Source organism: Canis lupus, chromosome 21 (genome assembly GCF_048164855.1).
Source record: "Canis lupus baileyi chromosome 21, mCanLup2.hap1, whole genome shotgun sequence".
NCBI classification, from domain to species: domain Eukaryota; kingdom Metazoa; phylum Chordata; class Mammalia; order Carnivora; family Canidae; genus Canis; species Canis lupus.
Window position 1 is genome coordinate 17,468,411 of NC_132858.1, and position 18,734 is coordinate 17,487,144.

General features: G+C 54.7%; 2 protein-coding genes across 6 annotated transcripts in view; one reads left to right on the plus strand and one right to left on the minus strand.

Annotated features, from left to right (window-relative positions):
* Positions 1 to 676: 676 nt before the first annotated feature.
* Positions 677 to 10,554, minus strand: SSRP1 (structure specific recognition protein 1). Of its 3 annotated transcripts, none has more exons than XM_072790841.1 (17): positions 10,390 to 10,554; positions 9,760 to 9,895; positions 8,642 to 8,827; positions 7,984 to 8,089; positions 7,535 to 7,725; positions 7,192 to 7,422; positions 6,955 to 7,058; positions 6,724 to 6,852; positions 6,230 to 6,451; positions 5,436 to 5,508; positions 4,886 to 5,024; positions 4,709 to 4,754; positions 2,935 to 3,064; positions 2,382 to 2,552; positions 2,126 to 2,214; positions 1,421 to 1,607; positions 677 to 1,169 (listed from the first exon to the last, which is right to left on the minus strand). In XM_072790841.1, the coding sequence occupies exons 2-17, from the start codon at positions 9,811 to 9,813 to the stop codon at positions 1,098 to 1,100; spliced, it is 2,130 nt and encodes a 709-aa protein (XP_072646942.1). In that variant the 5' UTR covers positions 9,814 to 9,895; positions 10,390 to 10,554; the 3' UTR covers positions 677 to 1,097. The 3 variants fall into 3 exon arrangements, with proteins under 3 accessions (XP_072646942.1, XP_072646943.1, XP_072646944.1); XM_072790842.1 differs by lacking the exon at positions 10,390 to 10,554 and adding an exon at positions 9,998 to 10,247; XM_072790843.1 differs by lacking the exon at positions 10,390 to 10,554 and adding an exon at positions 10,107 to 10,220.
* Positions 10,555 to 11,336: 782 nt separating this feature from the next.
* The window catches only part of P2RX3 (purinergic receptor P2X 3), a 29,139-nt gene continuing 21,741 nt past the window's right edge, over positions 11,337 to 18,734 (plus strand). For 2 of the 3 annotated variants that reach the window (XR_012013917.1, XM_072790844.1), the window contains exon 1: positions 11,337 to 11,506. Coding sequence is in view for 2 of the 3 variants with exons in the window: in XM_072790844.1 (XP_072646945.1) it covers positions 11,370 to 11,506 (137 nt within the window). In the remaining variant the exon portion in view is untranslated. Of the gene's footprint in view, positions 11,507 to 11,591; positions 12,788 to 18,734 lie in introns of those variants that run through there. The other variant, XM_072790845.1, reaches the window with a different exon arrangement.

The window sequence follows — 18,734 nt, forward strand, 5'->3', positions numbered from 1 at the left end:
GGCGAGAAAGAAGGTCGCCGCTGGCGGACCGGAGGGGCTTCCTGCGGCGAACACCTGAGAACGCGCGCAACGTGGCCGCTCCACGTGTACCGGTCGAGGCGTGGAGCCGCCGTGGGGGCGGCCGCGGGCCCCGGCTCTCCAGCCGGCCCTCGCTTATGTGCTCTTATCCCCCTTCCCGGACGGAAGCTCCGCGACCGCCCCACCAGAACAAAAGCTGCACCCGCGCTGCACACCTCGGCTGCACCCTGACCCCCACCCCCACCACTCGCCGTCCACCGCCCTCCGCTCTCCGCTCTCGGGTTTCCGTCGCCCCCGCTGCGCGCAGCCCGGTCAATCCTTATTCCATTATCTAAAGCCATGGAAGACCCTTGACTCGGGTGATGAAGGACTGAGCCAGAGGCTGCCTCCCCTCAGCGGGGCTAATGGAGTGAAACTGTGAGAGTGACTTCCTAATCAGATCAGCTCTGGTTTCTAGACTCTCAGGTGGCCCATCCCCGCAGGAGAGAGTGAAAACCAATGCCCGTCCAACCGGGAACAGAACAGGATGTACCTGGAGGCTTGCTTCCCGGCTGGCCAGCAGGGCCCGGCCCAATCACAACAGTACGGCAACCACCACCCCCGGACCACGGGCGCCTGTGTACAGCAGCAGGGCTACAGAGAAGGCATTAGCACATGGTTTCCAAAGTCAGTTCCCTTTATTAAATGTTGATTTTTCACAGACCAGAAATACAAAATAAAAGTAGAAATAGGCCCCGTTAGGAGCTATGGCCTGCCCTCACCTGACCCCTGCTGCAGCAACCTGAACAGGAGAAGCAGCAGCCGTATCCCTAAGGTCGCAGGAGCAGGCTCAGGATTCCACCCTGCACTGCACTGCCCCACCCAATCTCTCCCCAAGTTATCAAGAGCCATCCTTGAGAAGCAGTAGAGAGGAGGACACCTCCCCTGCTGCCCCGGTGAAGTGCGTGTCACCAGGAGAGCTTGTCAAGATGGCACAAAATCCAAGGGCTGCATTTCATGAGAAACTGGTACCAAAACACGGGTGGAGAGACTGCAGGTTGTGACAGGGCAAGCCCAAGGAGAGAGAATTTTCTTCCTCTCTACTCATCAGATCCTGATGCCGAGTCTTCTGAGCTGGGGGGGGTGCTGGCCAGCTCCTCTTCTTCAGAGTCCTGAAAATCAAAGGTCTCTTAAGGGAAAGGTTTAGAGTCCTGGTTGCCCTCCCAGGGAGCCACTTTTCAGTGGTGAAGGATCCCTAATTCCCTACCCACCCCCAACCCCCCACTGCAGCACTCGCCTTCAGAACCTGAGAACTGCACCTTTCCACTCCAACTCACTACTCTCACAGACCTACCACAGCCCCTGGCCCTCAGACATCCACCCCTCTGCCTCAAGGCCCCTCACCCCTAAACTCTTGCCGCACCTCACTCCGCCTTCTCTTCTTTTTGCTCTTGTTCTCTCCGGAAGAACTCTCATCACTGGACACAAACTCTTTGCTCTTGAAGCTCTCACTTAGCTGCCTTGATGAGGACTTGGATGATGAGCCCCTCGAGGGCGTTGATTTCTTTTCCATCTTCACCTTTACTTTCTTCTTTTTCTTTGACTTGTCCCTATAGCAGCAAGAGGGAAAAGGGCCTGGGCCTTCAGGTTCACCCATCAAAGCCAATCCACCCCTAACTTTAACAGGGCTTTTCTCACTCCCAGCCACACCGCCCATCTCACTGTAAGTGCAAACAGCCAGCCAGGTGAGCCCCAAGTGCCCAAGGAAGAGCCCCGTAAGTAAATAACCACAAGAATCACGGGCCACAGCCTGGAGCACATTGCAGACCTTGTACATATCCTGCTTATCTCTAAAACTTCATGTGAATTCTGCTCCATCATATTTATTTATTCCCCCACACTTTCAAGTAAAACTAACCCTCTAGGAAAAGGGCCCCATTTATCCAGTGAGCTCTGGAATTCCCCAGCACATTACCATATTGGGCAGTTGCCTACCCAGACCTGAGAAGCACTGCCTACTGCAATCAGAGCCTATCTATTATCTTTAACACCCCAATTCTCAACATGGACCCGCAAAAATAGATGCCAAAAAAAGCACTTACTGGGCCATTTTGTTCCCAACACTTACCTCTTGGAAGACTCACCCCGGCCCCCTTCATATTCTTTCATGGCTTTTTCATATTCCCTCCTGGCGTCCTCAGCTTTGCGATCCCACTCCTGTCTCACACACACACACACACACACACACACACACACACGAAGAGAAGAATGAGCCCTCTTCCCTGATGGTGGTAAAATCTATATAGAAAAGGTCCACTGACAGCTCGTCCCTGCCCCCTGTATCAGTTACAAGGATGCCACCCCTCATCTCTGCAGCCATTCACCTCCTTCTTCTCTTTGGACATTCCCTTCCAGATCTCGCCTGCCTTCTTGGAAAGATCAGTGATGCTGATGCCGGGATGGTCGGCCTTGATCTTCTCTCGGCTGGCATTGAGCCATAGCATGTAGGCAGACATCGGCCTCTTGGGGGCATTGGGGTCTTTGCCCTTCTTCACCTACATGAAAACCCAAATGCCTTCAGCCATCTATTTCTCACAGGCCCCCAAAACAAATTATTTAGATCACCTGCTTGAGGAGAAAAATGAGAGAACTAATAAGTAAGCATAACGCTAGACTCGCCCTACACCCACTGCCTCGCTCCCTAGGGGCCCCCTGTCTTGGGCTCCTAGGACAGAAGCCAGGCTCCTAATTCTGATCTCTCAGAAGCTAATCAGCCCAAAGGCCAGAGAGCAAACTTTCCAGGGACATACTTCCCCAGGCCATCTTTATTGGCTACAACAAGCAGCCCCAGGACCACTGTGACACACCCTACAGGTGGTGGACAAAAGAAGGTAAAAGGAATGGCTTCCCCCACAGCCTCCCATTCTGAATGTGCACCTCCACAGGCTTCTTGCGGCTCTTGCGGTCCTTGGCCATCTTGGCCTTTTTAAGCTGCTTCCGTTTCTTCTCATCACGGTCACTGTCACCCTCATTACTAGAGGAGCTGGCTGAGGCGTTGCTGTCAAACCTGCCAAGGAGAGGGACGCTTAGACCTGGGAGGAAGGACAGCACCCCAAGGCCTCAGGACAGGAGGGAAAGGAGTCTGAAGCTACCCATGCAGAAAGGGGAAGGCAGGGCTGCAGGACAGCCTGCCCCCCAATGGTCCCCACCCTGCTTCCTCCTCTCAGCTGGAGTGGTTCCAGCTGTCCCCTCCCCACACCTGGCCTCTTCTGCACACCTATCCCTGGCATCAGTCAACCAAGGGGACATAAAATAACGAATAGGCTTCAGCTGCGCTCTTTGCTCATGGTCTGACCCATGTCTCACTCCATCGCCATACTCTTGGAGACAGGCACCCAGTCTTATCTTGCCCAGAACACGCCCTAACCACTCTTCACCACTTCCTCTGAGTTAGTTGTTTTAATCCATTCTAGAGTCTTTTTCTGATAAAGAGATAATTACTACAGAAAAAGGAAAGTTTTTTTAAAGATAACTTAAATAAAATTTAGGGGAACCTGGCTAGCTCATTCGGAAGACCATGCAGCTCTTGACCTCAGGGTTTTGGTTCAAGCCCCACATTGGGTGTAGAGAATACTTAAAAAAAAAAAAAAAAAAAAAAGGAAAAGGAAAAACAAAAACTGACCTCAACCCAAGTCCATCCATACACATATAATTAAGTTCTATCCAATACGCATGGAACTCCTCAGAAGATAGACAGACCTACCTTATACCTATATGGTGCCAATTTTCAAGGGATTTTTGCAAGTGTCTGCTCACTGACCTTTATAAGTATGTGGCAAGCAGAACCACCCACTCCTAAATATGTATACTATGTATATAAATACATATACATACTATAAATCTACTGGGTTTTTGGCTGCCCAACATTCATTCCCAATTTTTCTGGGTAAAGAAAATCCCAATTTTCTGTGCGAACCACCTTGCCCCCATTCAGGAGGGGCTCACTCCAACAGGCTTTAAGCATGGGTACATGCCTAGTTTTAACACAGCTCACCCCCTAATAACTCAGAAGGTGGCAGGAACCATGCTGTTCACTGCCCTGAGAGAAGAGGCAGTTCTGGGTGTTAAACCAATAGGATTAAGCCTGCCCAGAGCTTTCTGAGGGTCATGTGACACTGCGGAGGCCAAACCTATCTAAAAATAAAAAATAAAAAAAATAAAAAAACAGAAGAAATAAAAGATTCCCCACAACTTTTGAGTATCTGGATCTAGGTACCTGAAGCCACTTATATCCCTGGACTCTCCAGTTCCATGAACTTCTAAAACTCCCTTTTAAGCTAAAGTCCGTTTGAGCCACATTTCTGAGGTTGGCAATCAAGAGTCTTGATCAGTACAGCACAGGGGACCACATGAGGTTCTACGTGAGGACACAGAGATTCAATGACTCACCCCGAAACTCCTAGTTAGTATATGTGCAGGCACTGGTTCTTATTCCCATTTTCTCCCCACTGCTCTTTTGGCTTACCATGTGCCTTGTACCTGCAAAACCCTTGACAATTTCCAAAGCATGTCCATGTACCACCTCAATGGAGGTCACTTTTCCACTGTGGGTCAGTAGCTAATGTTGGGACATGAGAAATGTCTAGAGATCTTGTGGTCCCTTAAGATCACAGGCCTCTACCTCACCCCTATGAGTAGAACCAAAACTCACTCCTCTGCCACGTCTTCCTCCTCTTCACCTGGATTGAATGACTCATCTGAAAAAGAACATAGGATGCATCAGTTTTGCCCCAAATGGAGATCCTGCCCCTTTACCCAGACGCCCAGCTCTGGCCTCAGGCAACAGCCTGACTGCCCTCGTGCCCCGGCACTGCCAAGGCTAACCTACCGGTTTCTTCTCCTGAGTCATCGCTGCTGTCGTTGGCATTCTCTTCCCGGATCTTGCCCTCCTCCTTCATCCGCTCCAAGTAGGCATCGTGCTGGTCCTCATCAGAGTCGGCGTATTCATCGTAGCTTGGGTTCATGCCCTAGCCAGGGAAAAGATGTGAGTTAGGGCCAATTCACCCTGGTGCCAGAAGCCCTGCACACTCAAAAGCACTCCCCCATGCCTGTGAGTAAGATCAGCTCCCAGAAGACCCTGGGGCTGGATTGTCCACACACAGCGGCGTGCAGGGCCTGTGCCCGAGGACGTCCTGCCAGCTGGGTTAGTCCAAGCCCCTCCCTCTCCCAGCCCCACTGGGGGCTCCTGAGGGGCGGCCGAGACTGAGCTAAGGTCATGCTGAGGAAACCTGCACCGGGAAGGGGGGAGGGTCACACGCACCTCTTTTTTCTATAAGGGTAAGAAGAAAACAGAGAGTGAAAAAGAAGGCAGAAGAATCCCTGCTCCCTCCACCCCTGAAAGAACAGAAGAGGCTCATTCTTCCCACTCGCACGGGTACCTCTTTTAATCCTCGGTTTTTGATGTTGAGTTTTTTGGCGTTGACAAAATCAAACAGCTTCCCATACTCCTCCCTGTGAGGTGAGATGCACCACATTACTAGACATGCAGGGCCCATGCCAGGGTGGGCCGCACGCTGTTCTGACACCCACAGGCAGGGAAAGGCTGTGGGGCCTGCAGCTGCTGACCACATTATCCAAGCTAACAGCTCAGAGAGCCCCAGAGGACAGCGGTAAGGAAGAGTCAGACACCAGTCTTGAAAGGAACCTGCAGTCTCAAGGGTCTGAGAAAGAGAAGGTGGGGAGGGTGTGTTTCTATTCACTGGATATGCCCAAAGTAGGGGGAGAATATCAGGGAAAGGGACATTTTCACCTTTGTGCTACTCTGAATTTCGTACTTCACAAGGGCTGTCAGAAGGATGAGGTGGGAAGATGTTTGGAAGACATTTAGCCCATAGTGAGCACTCAATAAACATTAGCTGCTGTTTTCTCGGGCACAGAGCTCATTCCAGGAAAAGGAGAGATAGCATTTCCATCATGGGAGGAGTGGAGGAGAAGAGCTGGTACTGAGCACATACTATGGGAAACAATTTAAGTACAGAAAAAAAGGGAGAGGCTTTCAAAGGCTGAGCACTCCAAGAAGAACCAGATCCCAAGGAAGCAGAAGAAAAATTCTGCTCAAGGCTTGAAATGTTAGGGAAAAGTCACAGCACAGAGATTACCCCAGGCCATGCCAGCTTCCCGAGAGAGATGGAGACAGGCCCAGGATGCCCAGAAAGTAACTGGCAGCTCTCACCTCTCAATGCTACTGAAGGTATACTGGGTGCCCTGCTTGGTCTCGATTTCAAAGTCAAAGGAACGAGTGGTGGTGGTACCACGGGCAAAGTTGACAAAGGAGATCTCATCGAAGCGGATGTGCACAGGTGGCTTGTGAACGTAGATGAAGCCCCGCTCCAGGGGGTAGAGCAGTCCCGAGCTCGCCTTGTAGGAGCAGGTGATACACTGGGCCCCCGAGTGCCTATGGAAGATGCGGGGAGCCTAGTCAGTGCCCACCTCAGGAGCAGGTGGCATAGAGTCAAAGGCCCCGCCCTCAGCAGTGACACATGTGTGCTCGGGCCCTCATGTGAGTAAACTTCACTAAGTTGCTCTAATGGAGACAGCTGACACCCATCGTGCTGTGGCCCAACTAGACCTCTAGGAGATTGCATTCCCAGCCCAGGAGGGGTTTACCAGGGAGACACAGCAAAGCGCCCCCCCAGGCAGGCCAGGACCCCAGGCCGACACTCTCACCCTTGGAAGTTGCCTGGCACTGTGATCTTGCGGTTGACCAGCGCCTTCATGACCCGGCTGACCATCTCGTATAGCGATCCCGACATGTTCTTAGTGAGCCGCCCCTCAAAGCGTTTCTCCACTTCTTCCCTACAAAGAGAGGAGGACGAGTTCACACGCGCTGCTGCCTTCTAAGGGCCACTGCTCTCCTGCCTGGACAGTGGAAGGACATGAGTTCAGGGATACACTCACTCGTTCATGTTGAGAGTCAAGGAAATGTCCTCATCCTTGGAGAAGAGAAGTATCAAGAAGTGGTAACGGGTTTGGCCCTGCTTGATGGGAGGATCTAGGCTGATCTGGTAAGGAAGAGGCGACATCAGGTTTCACACCAGTCAGTGTTCCACAAGAACTGCTGATTAACCAAACACCAGCAAGACCTATCTACTATGCAAAAACCAGGACGATCCACCCCCGGGGCTTTCTGCTTACCACAAAGAACATCTGGCGCTGGTCTTTGTGGGGCAGCAAAAAGAGACGCAGCACCGTGGTATAGGGGATCTTGTAGTCAAAGGTCTTGCCATGCAAGTGCAGAAAGGTGGGGTAGATCCGAATGTCGTAACGGCCTCGGGGAGTCAGACACTGAAGCTCCCGGAAGATGCAAATGGCGTCTCCAGTGGCCTGGATCACATCCGCCTTAGACAGCACATTCTGGGCAAAGGCCTGCAAAAGTGTACACACTGGTAGTCAGGCAGTGGGGATCCTGCTGCACCCCTGGGCCAGCCGGGGCCTGCTCAGCACCATCTGCTCTCAAGGCGAGCAGGGGAGGCCTCACCTCAACTGGGTCCACGCCATCCTCCTGGGTGGGAGGCACATAGAAGCGCACTTCCATGAGAGACACCTCAGCGTCATCATTCTGGTGGAATTCCAGCGTCACCTCATTCTTGCCAGTGGTGCACTGGGACACATTGCTGAGCGGTATCTCGAAGACCGGCTGGTCACCGATGTCAAAGGAGAGCAGCTGTCCTGCGGGGAAAGGGCTTAGCGACCACAAGTTTCTTCCCTCAAGTCTGCAAAAACAATGCTCCCGCCAGACACTGGGCTATTTGGTCACACTGCACCCGCAAGACCAGGCCTCATCTGCTACCAGTCCTCAGTAACTAGGCGATGAGTTACAAACTGACAGGAAATCAGAAACAGTAGCACAAAAAGAGCATAACAAGGTAAAGGCTGAAACTCTTCATCCAACCTTCTCCTGAAAACTTCAGTCTACCCAGGACTCACCACCAAACTTCACAGTTCCCCAGTTCCAGCCTTTCACACAGAGGTCCTTCTCCATCAGCTCAAGGCGATAGTGAGTTTTGAAGAAATCAGAGAGTTTCTCAAACTCCTGTGGGCAGAGGGGGAGAGAGCAATCCCTGTAAGCCCCAGTGGCCTTAACACATTCTGGGATTCTCTCTGACAAACTGCCCCGATATACCTTCAGCAAACCCACTGTTGAAAGAAGCTGTTGCTGGGGACTGGATGTCAGAGCAGGGGAGGAGGAAAGTATGGAAATGACATTCCTGGTTATGTGCCTCACCGTGCTCTCTGACTTTGTGTGGGCAGTGCTTTGATGAAAGTGAAATTCAAATGCAGTACTGTCTTTAACTCAAACATGTCGAAACATTAAAACAAAAAAACTCAAACTAAAGTACCAAGACTCTGAATCTGGATAAAGGCAATGAGCAGAAACCACCAAAACATCACAATAACAGAAAATCTTCTGGAGTCAAAGCACAAGACATCCAAAGCTGAACCGTGCTTCATGGCCGCAATGGCCCTGCTCTAAGGAGCCAAAATTAGCAATTACACGGCCATCAAAGGAGCCCCAACTCTTTCTAGATTAAAAATAAACAACGTGGCACAGTAAACGGGGGTTTATGGCCACAGGACACCTCACCGATTCTCGGAAGCCGTCATACTTGTAGACGTGGCCATTCTTTGTAAGCAGTTTAAGTCCATGGCCCAGGGCGACTCGGCGCCAGATGCCTTCCGTCAGCTCCCCAGCCTGGATGTTATCCACTTTGCCCGTCTTACTGTTCTTGAAGATGATACCCTGGCGGCTCAACCTTAGCCGACCATCGTTCTGTTGGAAAAAACAGGCCCAAATGCAAGGGTACAATACACACTGTGTCCGGGGCACAGACAGTCCCACCCAACACCTACCTACACCGGGCTGGCCAGATCCAGATACAGGACCAACAGCTGGCAAGGGTGAGGGTCAGAAAGAAGAAAAAAAGTAACCTGGAAATCTGGATCCTAAAACCAAACCCTGGTAACCAGGTCCTTAGTCTGCAGTGGGGAATGGAGCGCACGACGACGGTCCCTTTCAAAGTCTGCAATCCTCTAACTCCTACACAGATGCTTTTTGAATAACGGTGGCTCAACTTACAACCTTTCAACTTTATGACGGTGTGGAAACGATATGCAACGAACAGAAACCATAATTTGAATCTGTATCTTTTCCTGAGCTAGCAGCAGGTGGTATATAATCCCCTCAGGACGCTGGTGCAGTGGTAGTGAACCATAGCTCCCAGCCAGCCACACAGTCACCCGGGTTGATCACCACCAGGCCACAACCGATACCCAACCATTCCCTACTCATTCTGTTTCACTCTCAGGATGGTATTTCATAAACCACATGAGGTGTCCAAACTCAATCATAAAATAAACCTTGTGATGGTTGCGCCGAAGCGCACGCCAACGTAAACACTCTGGGCCTGTTTAAAGTGGGTAAGACTAACCTGCCCTGTTCATCGGGTTAGAAACATTACTGTGATTTTTTTTTTTTTTTTTTTTTTGCTCAAACAGTATTTTCGACTTACAACGGGTTTTTGGCCACGTGACCCCACTGGACCCGGTAGGGAGATCTGCAGGCATTGCCTTTTGTTGGGGAAAACACCCAACTACACATTCCACTCGGACTCCTTTTCCAAAATAGCAGCATCATGGATAATGGATAAAAAGCCTACTCTCCTTCCATCTCTCAGCCTATCGAAAAGCCCAAGCCCTTCTTACCATGGAGCCTTTCACCTCCTGATAGACGTCGTTGAACTCCAGTGTTTCCGCCATTCTGATCAGCCCCTGTTGGCCTCAACTGGGAGCTGGGCCCCAACTCCTGGGTGGGTGTGCAGATACTCAGCAGGTTGGGAATCTGAATTCAAGAAGGGGGGGGTGGGAGAGTGGGTAGACAAACATCAAAGGCAGCACCTCCCTGAGCCCGTGGATGGAGCCAGGTGGCAAGGCCCGGCTGCACCTGGGATGTGTCCGGATCTCGTCTCCCAGGGACCCCACGGCAGGCCCTGCAAACCTCCAGGAGCCAGGCCCAGCCGCGGCTGGGGAACCCGGCCCGGAGTCGCGCTTACAGCGGGACCAGACGCCGGCTCGGGGCGCTCCAGCGGGCGCCATGGCAACGAGCAGCGGAACCCCGGGGGCTGCACCTCTGCGGCTCGCGACCCGGCTCCGAGGGCAAGGCTTCCCTCCCGGCGCTCCCGCCGCGCCGCGGCCCCGGGCCCAAGCCCCCCCCCGCCCCCTAAAATGGATTCGCCCGCCGCCCGTGGATTCGAACGCGGAACGGCCCATCACGGGCGGCCCGCGGGGGGGAGCGAGGCCCGCAGCCTCCCGGGGCACGCGGCGGCGACCACCCACCTCCTCGAGCGGCAGCCTCGCGACGGCCCAGGTGCGGGCGGTGGGCGCGCTGGGGGACGCGGGAGGGGGGGCGGGGACAGGGGGTCGGGGGGACGCTCGGGAAGGTTTTCCCGCGTGCGCGGCCCCGAGGCCCGCCACCGGAAGCGGTGCAGGGACCATAGAGAGAGCGAGCGAGCTAGAGAGACGCGAGCCCGGCCCGCCTGCGAGGCGGCCGCCTAGAGCGCCAGCCGGCCTGGAGGACCTGGGGGGGGCCGCGTGCGGTGCACCCTGCGGGGACCCCGAGGCGGAGGTGCCGGCGCGTAGGGCTCCTTCTTTAAAAGTCACACCTGTTGAGGGGAGGACGGGGTCCTGGGGAGAAGCCGTGCACTTGTCTCCCGTCTGACCTCCCGCGGACGCCTGCGTGCGCCTTTCCCGCGTCCCGCCCGGGACGGTCCTGGGGAGCAGGGGGCCGCGGTGTCGGTGTCGCAGTGACTGCCCCGTCCTCCCGCCACACGGCACCGGATGCTCTTTGAAAGGGCTTCTCTGTCCGCACCCAAAACTTCCCTCCCGAAGCCCGCAGTCCATGTAGGGGTGGTGGCCGGCGGGGTCCGCGGGGGGCGGGGCGGGGGCGGGGGGGGGTCACGGTCAGACCTGCCGGATGGCAGGGGGGGACCCGGTGCCCGCACCGAAGTGGATGGCGGGGGGTCCCCGCATCAGTGTGGATGGCGGGGGGGGTCCCCGCACCGAAGTGGATGGCAGAGGGGGTCCCCGCATCAGTGTGGATGGCAGAGGGGGGGGTTCCCCGCATCAGCGTGGATGGCAGGGGGGTCCCCGCATCAGCGTGGATGGCAGGGGGGTCCCCGCACTGGCGTGGATGGCAGAGGGGGGTCCCCACAGCAGCGTGGATGGTAGAGGGGGGCCCCGCACCAGTGTGGGTGGGGGGCGTCCCCGGTGCCCGCACCAGCGTGGATGGCAGGGGGGGTCCCCACACACCGGCGTGGATGGCAGAGGGGGGTCCCCACAGCAGCGTGGATGGTAGAAAGGGGTCCCCACCAGCGTGGATGGCAGAGGGAGGATCTCGGCATCAGCGTGATGGCACATCTTATAAAATCAGAGGAGGCCAGGCCTGGGAGAAATGGTGAGTATGTCCACTCCTACCTCCTTTGCAGATCAGAATACTGAGGCCCAAAGAGGATTTGCCCAGGGCCCCCAAATCTCTTTATTACCCCACCCGGTCCAGCTCTCCTCTGCCCTAATCACGATGAGTCTACATCCAGAATGACTGGTGGCACCTGTCCTACGTGAAGACATTAGGACAGAATATTTAAGTCCAAGACTTCCTGACAATCTGACTTGGTTCCGCCAGCTTGCTAACCCGACGCTGGCCTGAGAGGCAGCGGGCATGCACTGCTGCTCCCTGAACTCGTGACCCTAACCTCCGGGAAACGGCCACGCAGCCCTGTCCAGCAGCATACGTTCAATATGGCCCGAACCCCCACCCGGTTCTAGGATTTTAGAAAACTAGTGAACAAGACAGAAACAGCCCCAGCCTCCCAGGAGCATGTTATCTAACAAACGATTCAGTTAAGGAAACTCACAGGAAAACAAAGCAAAATAAAAGCAAACACTCCAATGTGGTTGACGCTATGCTGCGGGGCGAGCTCAGCCACTGCCAACCTGAGTTAGGGACATGAACTCTACGACTCCCTCCCAGGAGATCCAGAGAAATATTCAAGAGACCCTTCCCCCTGACCCACGGTATTGGAGACGACTCAGAAAGGGAGCGGATGGCCACTGAATTGCGTGGCTTTGGGAAGAGTCACGAATGAGGCAGGCACTCAGCCTGGGGAAGGCAGTTCAGTGGCTGGGGCTGGGACACTGCAGGGGGCTTTAAGGAGAGCGTGAGGCGGCTGGTGAGCAGGGAGGAAGATGCAGCACGGAACAGAAAGGGTAGACAGAGTGCAGATAAAACATGACTCCCAGAGGGCCCTAGCCAGCTGCATCCTAGGCAATCAGGAGCGGGGATTGGAGACCCCACCCCTGCCGTGACATCACAGGGGAGTGGGGTGGAGACGAACAAAAAGGGGGTCCCCCGCCCTGGCCTTGGACTCTTGGCAGCCCAGGGTGTCAAGAGCAGAGAGAGCCTGGGCGCTGCGCTAGGGTCTCCTGACTTAAAGGACCAGGCTCCCCTCCAAGCGGTTCCCTCCAGGCTTTGAGCTCTGTCTCCCTGTCCCGAGGACCTGTCCCTCCTGAGGCCACCACTGGGTCCCTCCTGAGTGGCCCCCGAGCGCTCTCTCAGTATGAACTGCGTGTCAGATTTCTTCACCTACGAGACCACCAAGTCGGTGGTTGTGAAGAGCTGGACCATTGGGGTCATCAACCGGGCAGTCCAGCTTTTGATCATCTCCTACTTTGTGGGGTGAGTCCTGTGGCCCTTTGGGTCCTAGCAGGGTGGTGGGGTGCTGCTGCCTGGTGTCCGCTCACTGTTGCTGTCCAGCTGCCTGAGCCTTTCCTCTCTTGGAAGAAACAGTCTTTTCTACGGAGTCAGGGATCTGGTCCCCAGATTAGTCCTCTTCCCCAGTAAATCCTCTGGAGTCAGAGAGTGGTTTCCAGGCACACACCCCAAGAAGTGGAGTTCTTGCCCCAGTGCCACCCTCAGCCAGGAGACGTCCCAGGTGACCCTCTCTCCTTCCTTTCCTGCTCCCACCAGAGAACAGACCACCCTCACGCCTTCCCATTCTCCCTAACCAATGCTTTGGGGTCTCAAAAAAGAAGAGGGAGCACAGAAAAGGGGAAGAGAAGACACCGACACAAGGGAGATGGGGATGGGGTGACCAGGTCAACGGTGAGGTGGGAAGGACAGAACTAGACCACTTTGGAATGAGGGATTTCCCTCCTGGCTTGAGGAGTTGGTGAAAGAAGGGGGCAAGGGGAGAAGCCCTTGCTCTTGGAGGGGAGGACAAAGCAGGATGTCTGCGCCCTGGGCAGGGGGAGAGACGAGGGCACAGATAACACTCAAGGGAAGAGCAGCTCGGGGGAAAGGTGGCTTTTCTGAACACGATACCGGGTCCCTCCTCATGAATCCAGAAACACTCCTCTTTGTCAGAAAGCGTGAATTCTCTGCTGCTGCCTAACTTTGCGCCATATAACCCATCCCAGGAGTTGCTTGAGAGCCGGTGGTCTGAACACCCCCTCTCGGCACCCACCTTCAGAGGCGTCCACCCCCCACACATACACACACGTGTGTGTGTGCCAAGGGCCATGGAGGAGACAATGGCCGGTGGGGAGGGGGGGAACACAGGTTCTTTCCTTGTGGTCATTTGCACACACTGCTGGACGCCAGAAACGACAGGCAGAAGCCTCTAGATCTTTCTTTCCCAGTGCGCCTGCCTCTAGTCTCACGCCATCCCTTGAGACAATGGTTCTGTGTGTGTGAGAGAGCAAACCACTGACGGCTGTCATGAGTTAATTCAAACCAGTCCAAGAAGACATCCGGTGTGCGTGCGTGTGGGCCAGAGCTGCGTGTGCATGGGCCCCCTTGCCTGAAGGGTCGGAGTGGTATGTGCGTGGAAAAGTGGGCATGTATGGATTAAGGGAATTTTTTTTTTTTTTTTTTTTTTGCCCTGCGTGATTTGCGGGAGCCAGTGGACTCGTTTACGTGGCTGCTGGAGGCAAGGCCACGCAGCCGGTGCTCCTCTCAGGGATGTGAGAGAAGAGATTCGAGCTTTGGCCTTGAAGTCTACTTCCAGCTTCGAGGTTGTGTGAGCTGGAATGTTTGCAAACATGCCGTGTCCTCATCTCCAGAGCCTGGCTAGGAGCTGACTCCTAAATGTTCTGCGTTCACGCGTATAAGCGAGGCTATAACTGTTTAGAGCCGCGAGACCGTGTGGTGGTCCCGGTGAGTCCAAAGGCTGCCTCAGCACATTTCTGGCTCTGTTGGCTTCGGGCAGAAGGTTGATGGAAGGTAGACAGTGGCTCCTGGACCCGCCTGCTCTGCTCTGCCACTGCCCCTGTCCCTCCCTCACCGTGATATGATCTGATGCCCTGATCCTTGGGGCTGGAGCCCGGCCTGCAGGAACAAGCATGAGAGGCTCTTTGGCGTCTCCATATCCAACCCCATCCATCTCCCAGCCTGACAGGTCCCCACGGAGAGGCTCCTTCCAGTTACATCCTCGCAGCTTGTAGCCCGGCCCCCTGGCCTGAGCCCCATCTCTGTGCACATGAGCCCGTGCACCATTAGGACTTCACGAATCCATTGTCTTTGATTTAGCAGAAATTCCTCGAGCATTTCTTCATGCCAGGCACTGTGCACCAAGCATAGAACACGGGCAAAAGCAGACAGCACCCTCAGCCTCGCGGAGCTTGCGATGCAAGCGATGAGCATAAATCAAACCATGTCCACAAACAAATGTACAGTTTAACAGTGGCTCAAGATTTGAAGGAGACATGCACAGGGAGTGCCAGGAGAGCTGCTGGTATGGAGGTGTTTGACCCAGTCGGGGACCTAAGACAAGGTTTCCTGGAGACGTGCTGCCCAAGCCGAGATTTGAAGGATGAGTATGAGCAACCCAGGAAAAGAAAGGGAAGGAAGAGGGTTCGAGGCAGATACACCAGCTCTGCGAAGGGAAAGAGCCAGGCAAATGGGGAGAGGAAAAGAAGGTCTGTATGGCCACAGCAGAGCAGAGGGAGTAAAGCCAAGGGTGGTGTAAGATGGGGGTAGGATCACAGACCCAGCCAGACCTCAGAAGCCCTCAGAGCTTTCACTTTTACCAGGAGCAAAGGATGGGATAGGAACTGTGTGTGTGTGTGTGTGTGTGTGTGTGTGTGTGAGGGGGGAAGCAGGTAAGGAGAGAGGAAGAGCCAGAGAAAGACAGATGATGAGATCTGAGTTGGAAAGATCGCTCTGGCTAACTCACCAAGGGATGGAAGTGGGTAGGAGTGGAGGCAGGATACCCTGTGAAGGGTGGTGCGGGCTTGTTGAGAGAGATGATGAGGGCCTGACTCAGTAGAATTGAGAAGGATTTGTGACGCTGTGATATTAAGTAGCACTTGAATGTCTTCCGTATGATCCCCGTGAGGTAGACCCGATGCACAGCCCTACTAGGACACGTGTTCCATGAGCCAACTGTTTCTCTCATGCATTTACAGCAGCACACCAGCTAGTCGTGTCCACACGTGCTCTCACCCCTGCTCCAGCCTCAGCTGCCTTCTGGAGTTGACCCCACTTCATCCCTGGTGTCCTTTACCCGTCCAGGTACACAGAGAGGCCAGTGGTGTTTCTCTCATGGCTTTCCCTGGATCTAGGTGGTGACCCCAGTCTCCTCAGTGCGGTGGGACTCCTGAAGAGCCAGTCTCTTCTGGGGATCCTATGGGAGCTGAGGACAAAATAGGAGACCCCTGGGAACTGAGTTTACTGAGTTTCCTGAACTGCTGACTGATGGCCTGAGCTGGTTTGCAGGGTCCTTGAAGGAAGCCACCTCCTGACAGAGGGACATTCCTGGCCGTCTGATGCTCTGTCATCAGAAGAACCTGCGGTGCCTGATGGTGCCTCGGCTTCCTCACAGCCCTGCCCTCCCTGTCCCATCCTCCCCCTGCAAGGCCCAATCCACAGACTCACTATTTGCATAGTTGTCCCATTTGGTTCATAATACTCAGCCTCATTTTGAATCTTTTTTAAATTTTTATTTATTTATTTATTTATTTATTTATTTATTTATTTGGTTGGTTGGAAGAGCAAGGGGAGGAGCAGAGGGAGAGGGACAAGCAATCTCCATGCTGAGCATGAGCCAGATGTGGGGCTCGATCCCACGGCCCTGAGATCAGAACCTGAGCCGAAATCAAGAGTCAGACGCCCAACCTACTGAGCCACCCAGGGGCCCCAAGCCTCGTTTTGAATCCTATAAAGAAGCTCAATACATAAGGCAGTTACACAGGGGAGCTGCTCTGGTTTCAGGGGAGGGGCCTGGAATCCCACCTTCTTGGCCCACCGCCCCATCGCCTCAGCCCAGGATGGCACCCTGAGGCGCCCCATGGGACACTCGGCGACAAGGGTGGTGGGAAGACCTATTGGAACCCCCCCCCATATTACAGATGCAGAGAGGAGCAGCATTCACTCTTATCTCCGCTACCCGCCCCCATCTGCAGCCCCATGATGGAGAGACCATGGAAGGAGGAGGACCCCCTGCTTGGAAGCCTCACTGTGACATTGGCTAGGAGCAGGGCATTGACGGGTCACCTCATGTCTCTAAGTCTCAGTCCTTGTATCTGGAAAGTGGGTTTCGGAGTGCAGCAAGGAGGACTAACATGCCGAGTGCCTTGCCTGCAACGGGAGACCAACTAACAGGCGGCAACTATCATCATTTCCCCAGATTCCCCAACACACCTCCTGCTTCCCCGCCATCAGGCTCACACCTTCCTCAGAGGCCCCTCGCCTCCTGGCACACACAGCACACACTCCGCACGCCCCCTCCCCAGCCTCCTCCCTGACTCCTTGGGGGTGGACAGAAGGGTGCTGGCCTCCTTCCTGCATATCCCACCTGCCAAGGAGCTGCCACCCGCCTTCCGCTCTATAAATAATAAACCAGGAACACGAGAAAAAAATAAGTCAGAGCAGCAGAGTAAATGCCAAGAATTGAAGACTTGGTCCTGCCCCATCTCCTCAGCCCTGGCCTCTGGAGACAGACTCAGCCCCTCTATTCTGGAAATGAAGCATTCCCTTATTTTGAGCTGCCCCAGTGACGTCCTTGGGCCCCAAGGGGCCACTGAAATTCTTCCGCTTATTATTTAACTCTGAGAAATTCTGATGTGGCCTCTCCTACCCACTGGGCACAAGGAGGAGCGTTGAAGGAGGAGGAAGGAGAGGTTCCTTGGTCTTCCCGAACCCTATGGCCCTTCCTCCTGAGACTTTCCCAGGGCTGGAGATGTGCTCCCTAGTGACAGGCAGGGCCAGCACCACCGGGACCAGGATCCGGGTCAAGGCGCGAGGTGGTTCTGAGCAGGATGTCCACGGTTGGAACCCACGTACCAGCTTGGCAAGTCAGCACAGCACTCTGTGCCTCTGTTTCCTTATCTGCAACATAAGGATGACAACAGAGGTGTCTCACGGGGTTGTGCTAAGGACTCTAGGAACCCTTACCACAGAGAGCACTTAGCGGGCTATGTTGGTCTGGTGATAATAATCTGCAGCCCGCTTCTCATCTGCAAGAGTTCCTGGACTTTAACAACAGGGTAAGGGACCTTAGGAAACCACGGCATTCCATCCCTCCTTAAGAGATGTGTGCGTTCTGTGGCCAGGCACACTGAGGCTCCAGAGGGCGGATTGCAACTGTGGCTTGTGCTGGGGACAGAGGGGCGCTCAGCTGGAAGCAGGGAGTTTGGGCCCTTGGCCTCATGCCCTCCACTGCACAGGGTGACCCCCCCGGGAGCTAGTAATACTCATTTGGATGTAGGAAGGTGGATGAGATTTCTATGTGAGCCATGCATCCTTAGGAGACCTTGACAAAACCCCTCCCCTTCCAAAAAAAAAAAAAAAGGAGAAAAGTGCTAGGAAAATAAAGCACTCGGCACCACAGGCGCGTCCACACCAGCGAGGTGTTCATAAGAGCCTCACAGAAGCCTGTGAACTGTTCCTAATGGTGCGTGCCTCAGGACGCGGCCTGCTCTGAATAAAATGGGGGACAGGTTAGGAGCCACTTGCCACCGGCTGTGACTCCTCCCCTCCTGTCCCACTGGAGAGAACATTGGGGAATTCAAGAGCCTCACGATGGGATACTCCCAGCCCTCTCGCGGAACACCCAACAGAATCTCCTGCGAGTGTCAGCCTGTGTGCACATGAACATGACAGAGGGGTGCCCGTTCCACAAGTGGCTGTGACCCCCCCCCATGACCTGGGAGCTGTTCCCCTCTGCGGGGACTCCAGAGGTCATCCAGTCCAACCGCTCCCCACCTGAACGCGTGTCCTTGAGTCTTCCCCGGCACGTGGAGCTCCCCACCTCCTGCAGGCAGCCCGCTCTTGGGCAACTTTCTGGGGTTGGAAAGCTCCTGGGCTTGAAGTCCTAACTCCCTCCTTAGAAGTCCTCAGGTCAGCTTCCCAGCCCCAAGCTCCCCCAGCTTTGTGTTCTCTCCACTACTTGGTCTCCAGCACCTTCCTGCGGCTCGTCCTCAACCTTGTGCCTCCCTGGTTGGCAGGCAGAAAATGACCCTGGCCCAGCATTTCCCAAAGTGCGCTCCTGGATTCCACAAAACGTCACCGGTGTTTCTCCAAAATCAAGAGGGCGCGGCATCTCCCAAACCCACCTGGTGGCCTCCTCTCAGGCGCACCTTGGGGACTGGGAACCGCAGCAGCATCTGCTGCCTGGAGCTAACGG

Excerpts from the sequence above, each read along its gene's own strand:
- SSRP1 (XM_072790841.1), bottom strand. The coding sequence starts at position 9,813 with ATGGCGGAAACACTGGAGTTCAACGACGTCTATCAGGAGGTGAAAGGC. Across the intron at positions 7,059-7,191 it reads AGCGCCAGATGTTCTTTGTG|ATCAGCCTAGATCCTCCCAT; the intron begins GTAAGCAGAAAG and ends CTTCCTTACCAG. Across the intron at positions 4,755-4,885 it reads TGACTCAGGAGAAGAAACCG|ATGAGTCATTCAATCCAGGT; the intron begins GTAGGTTAGCCT and ends GTTCTTTTTCAG.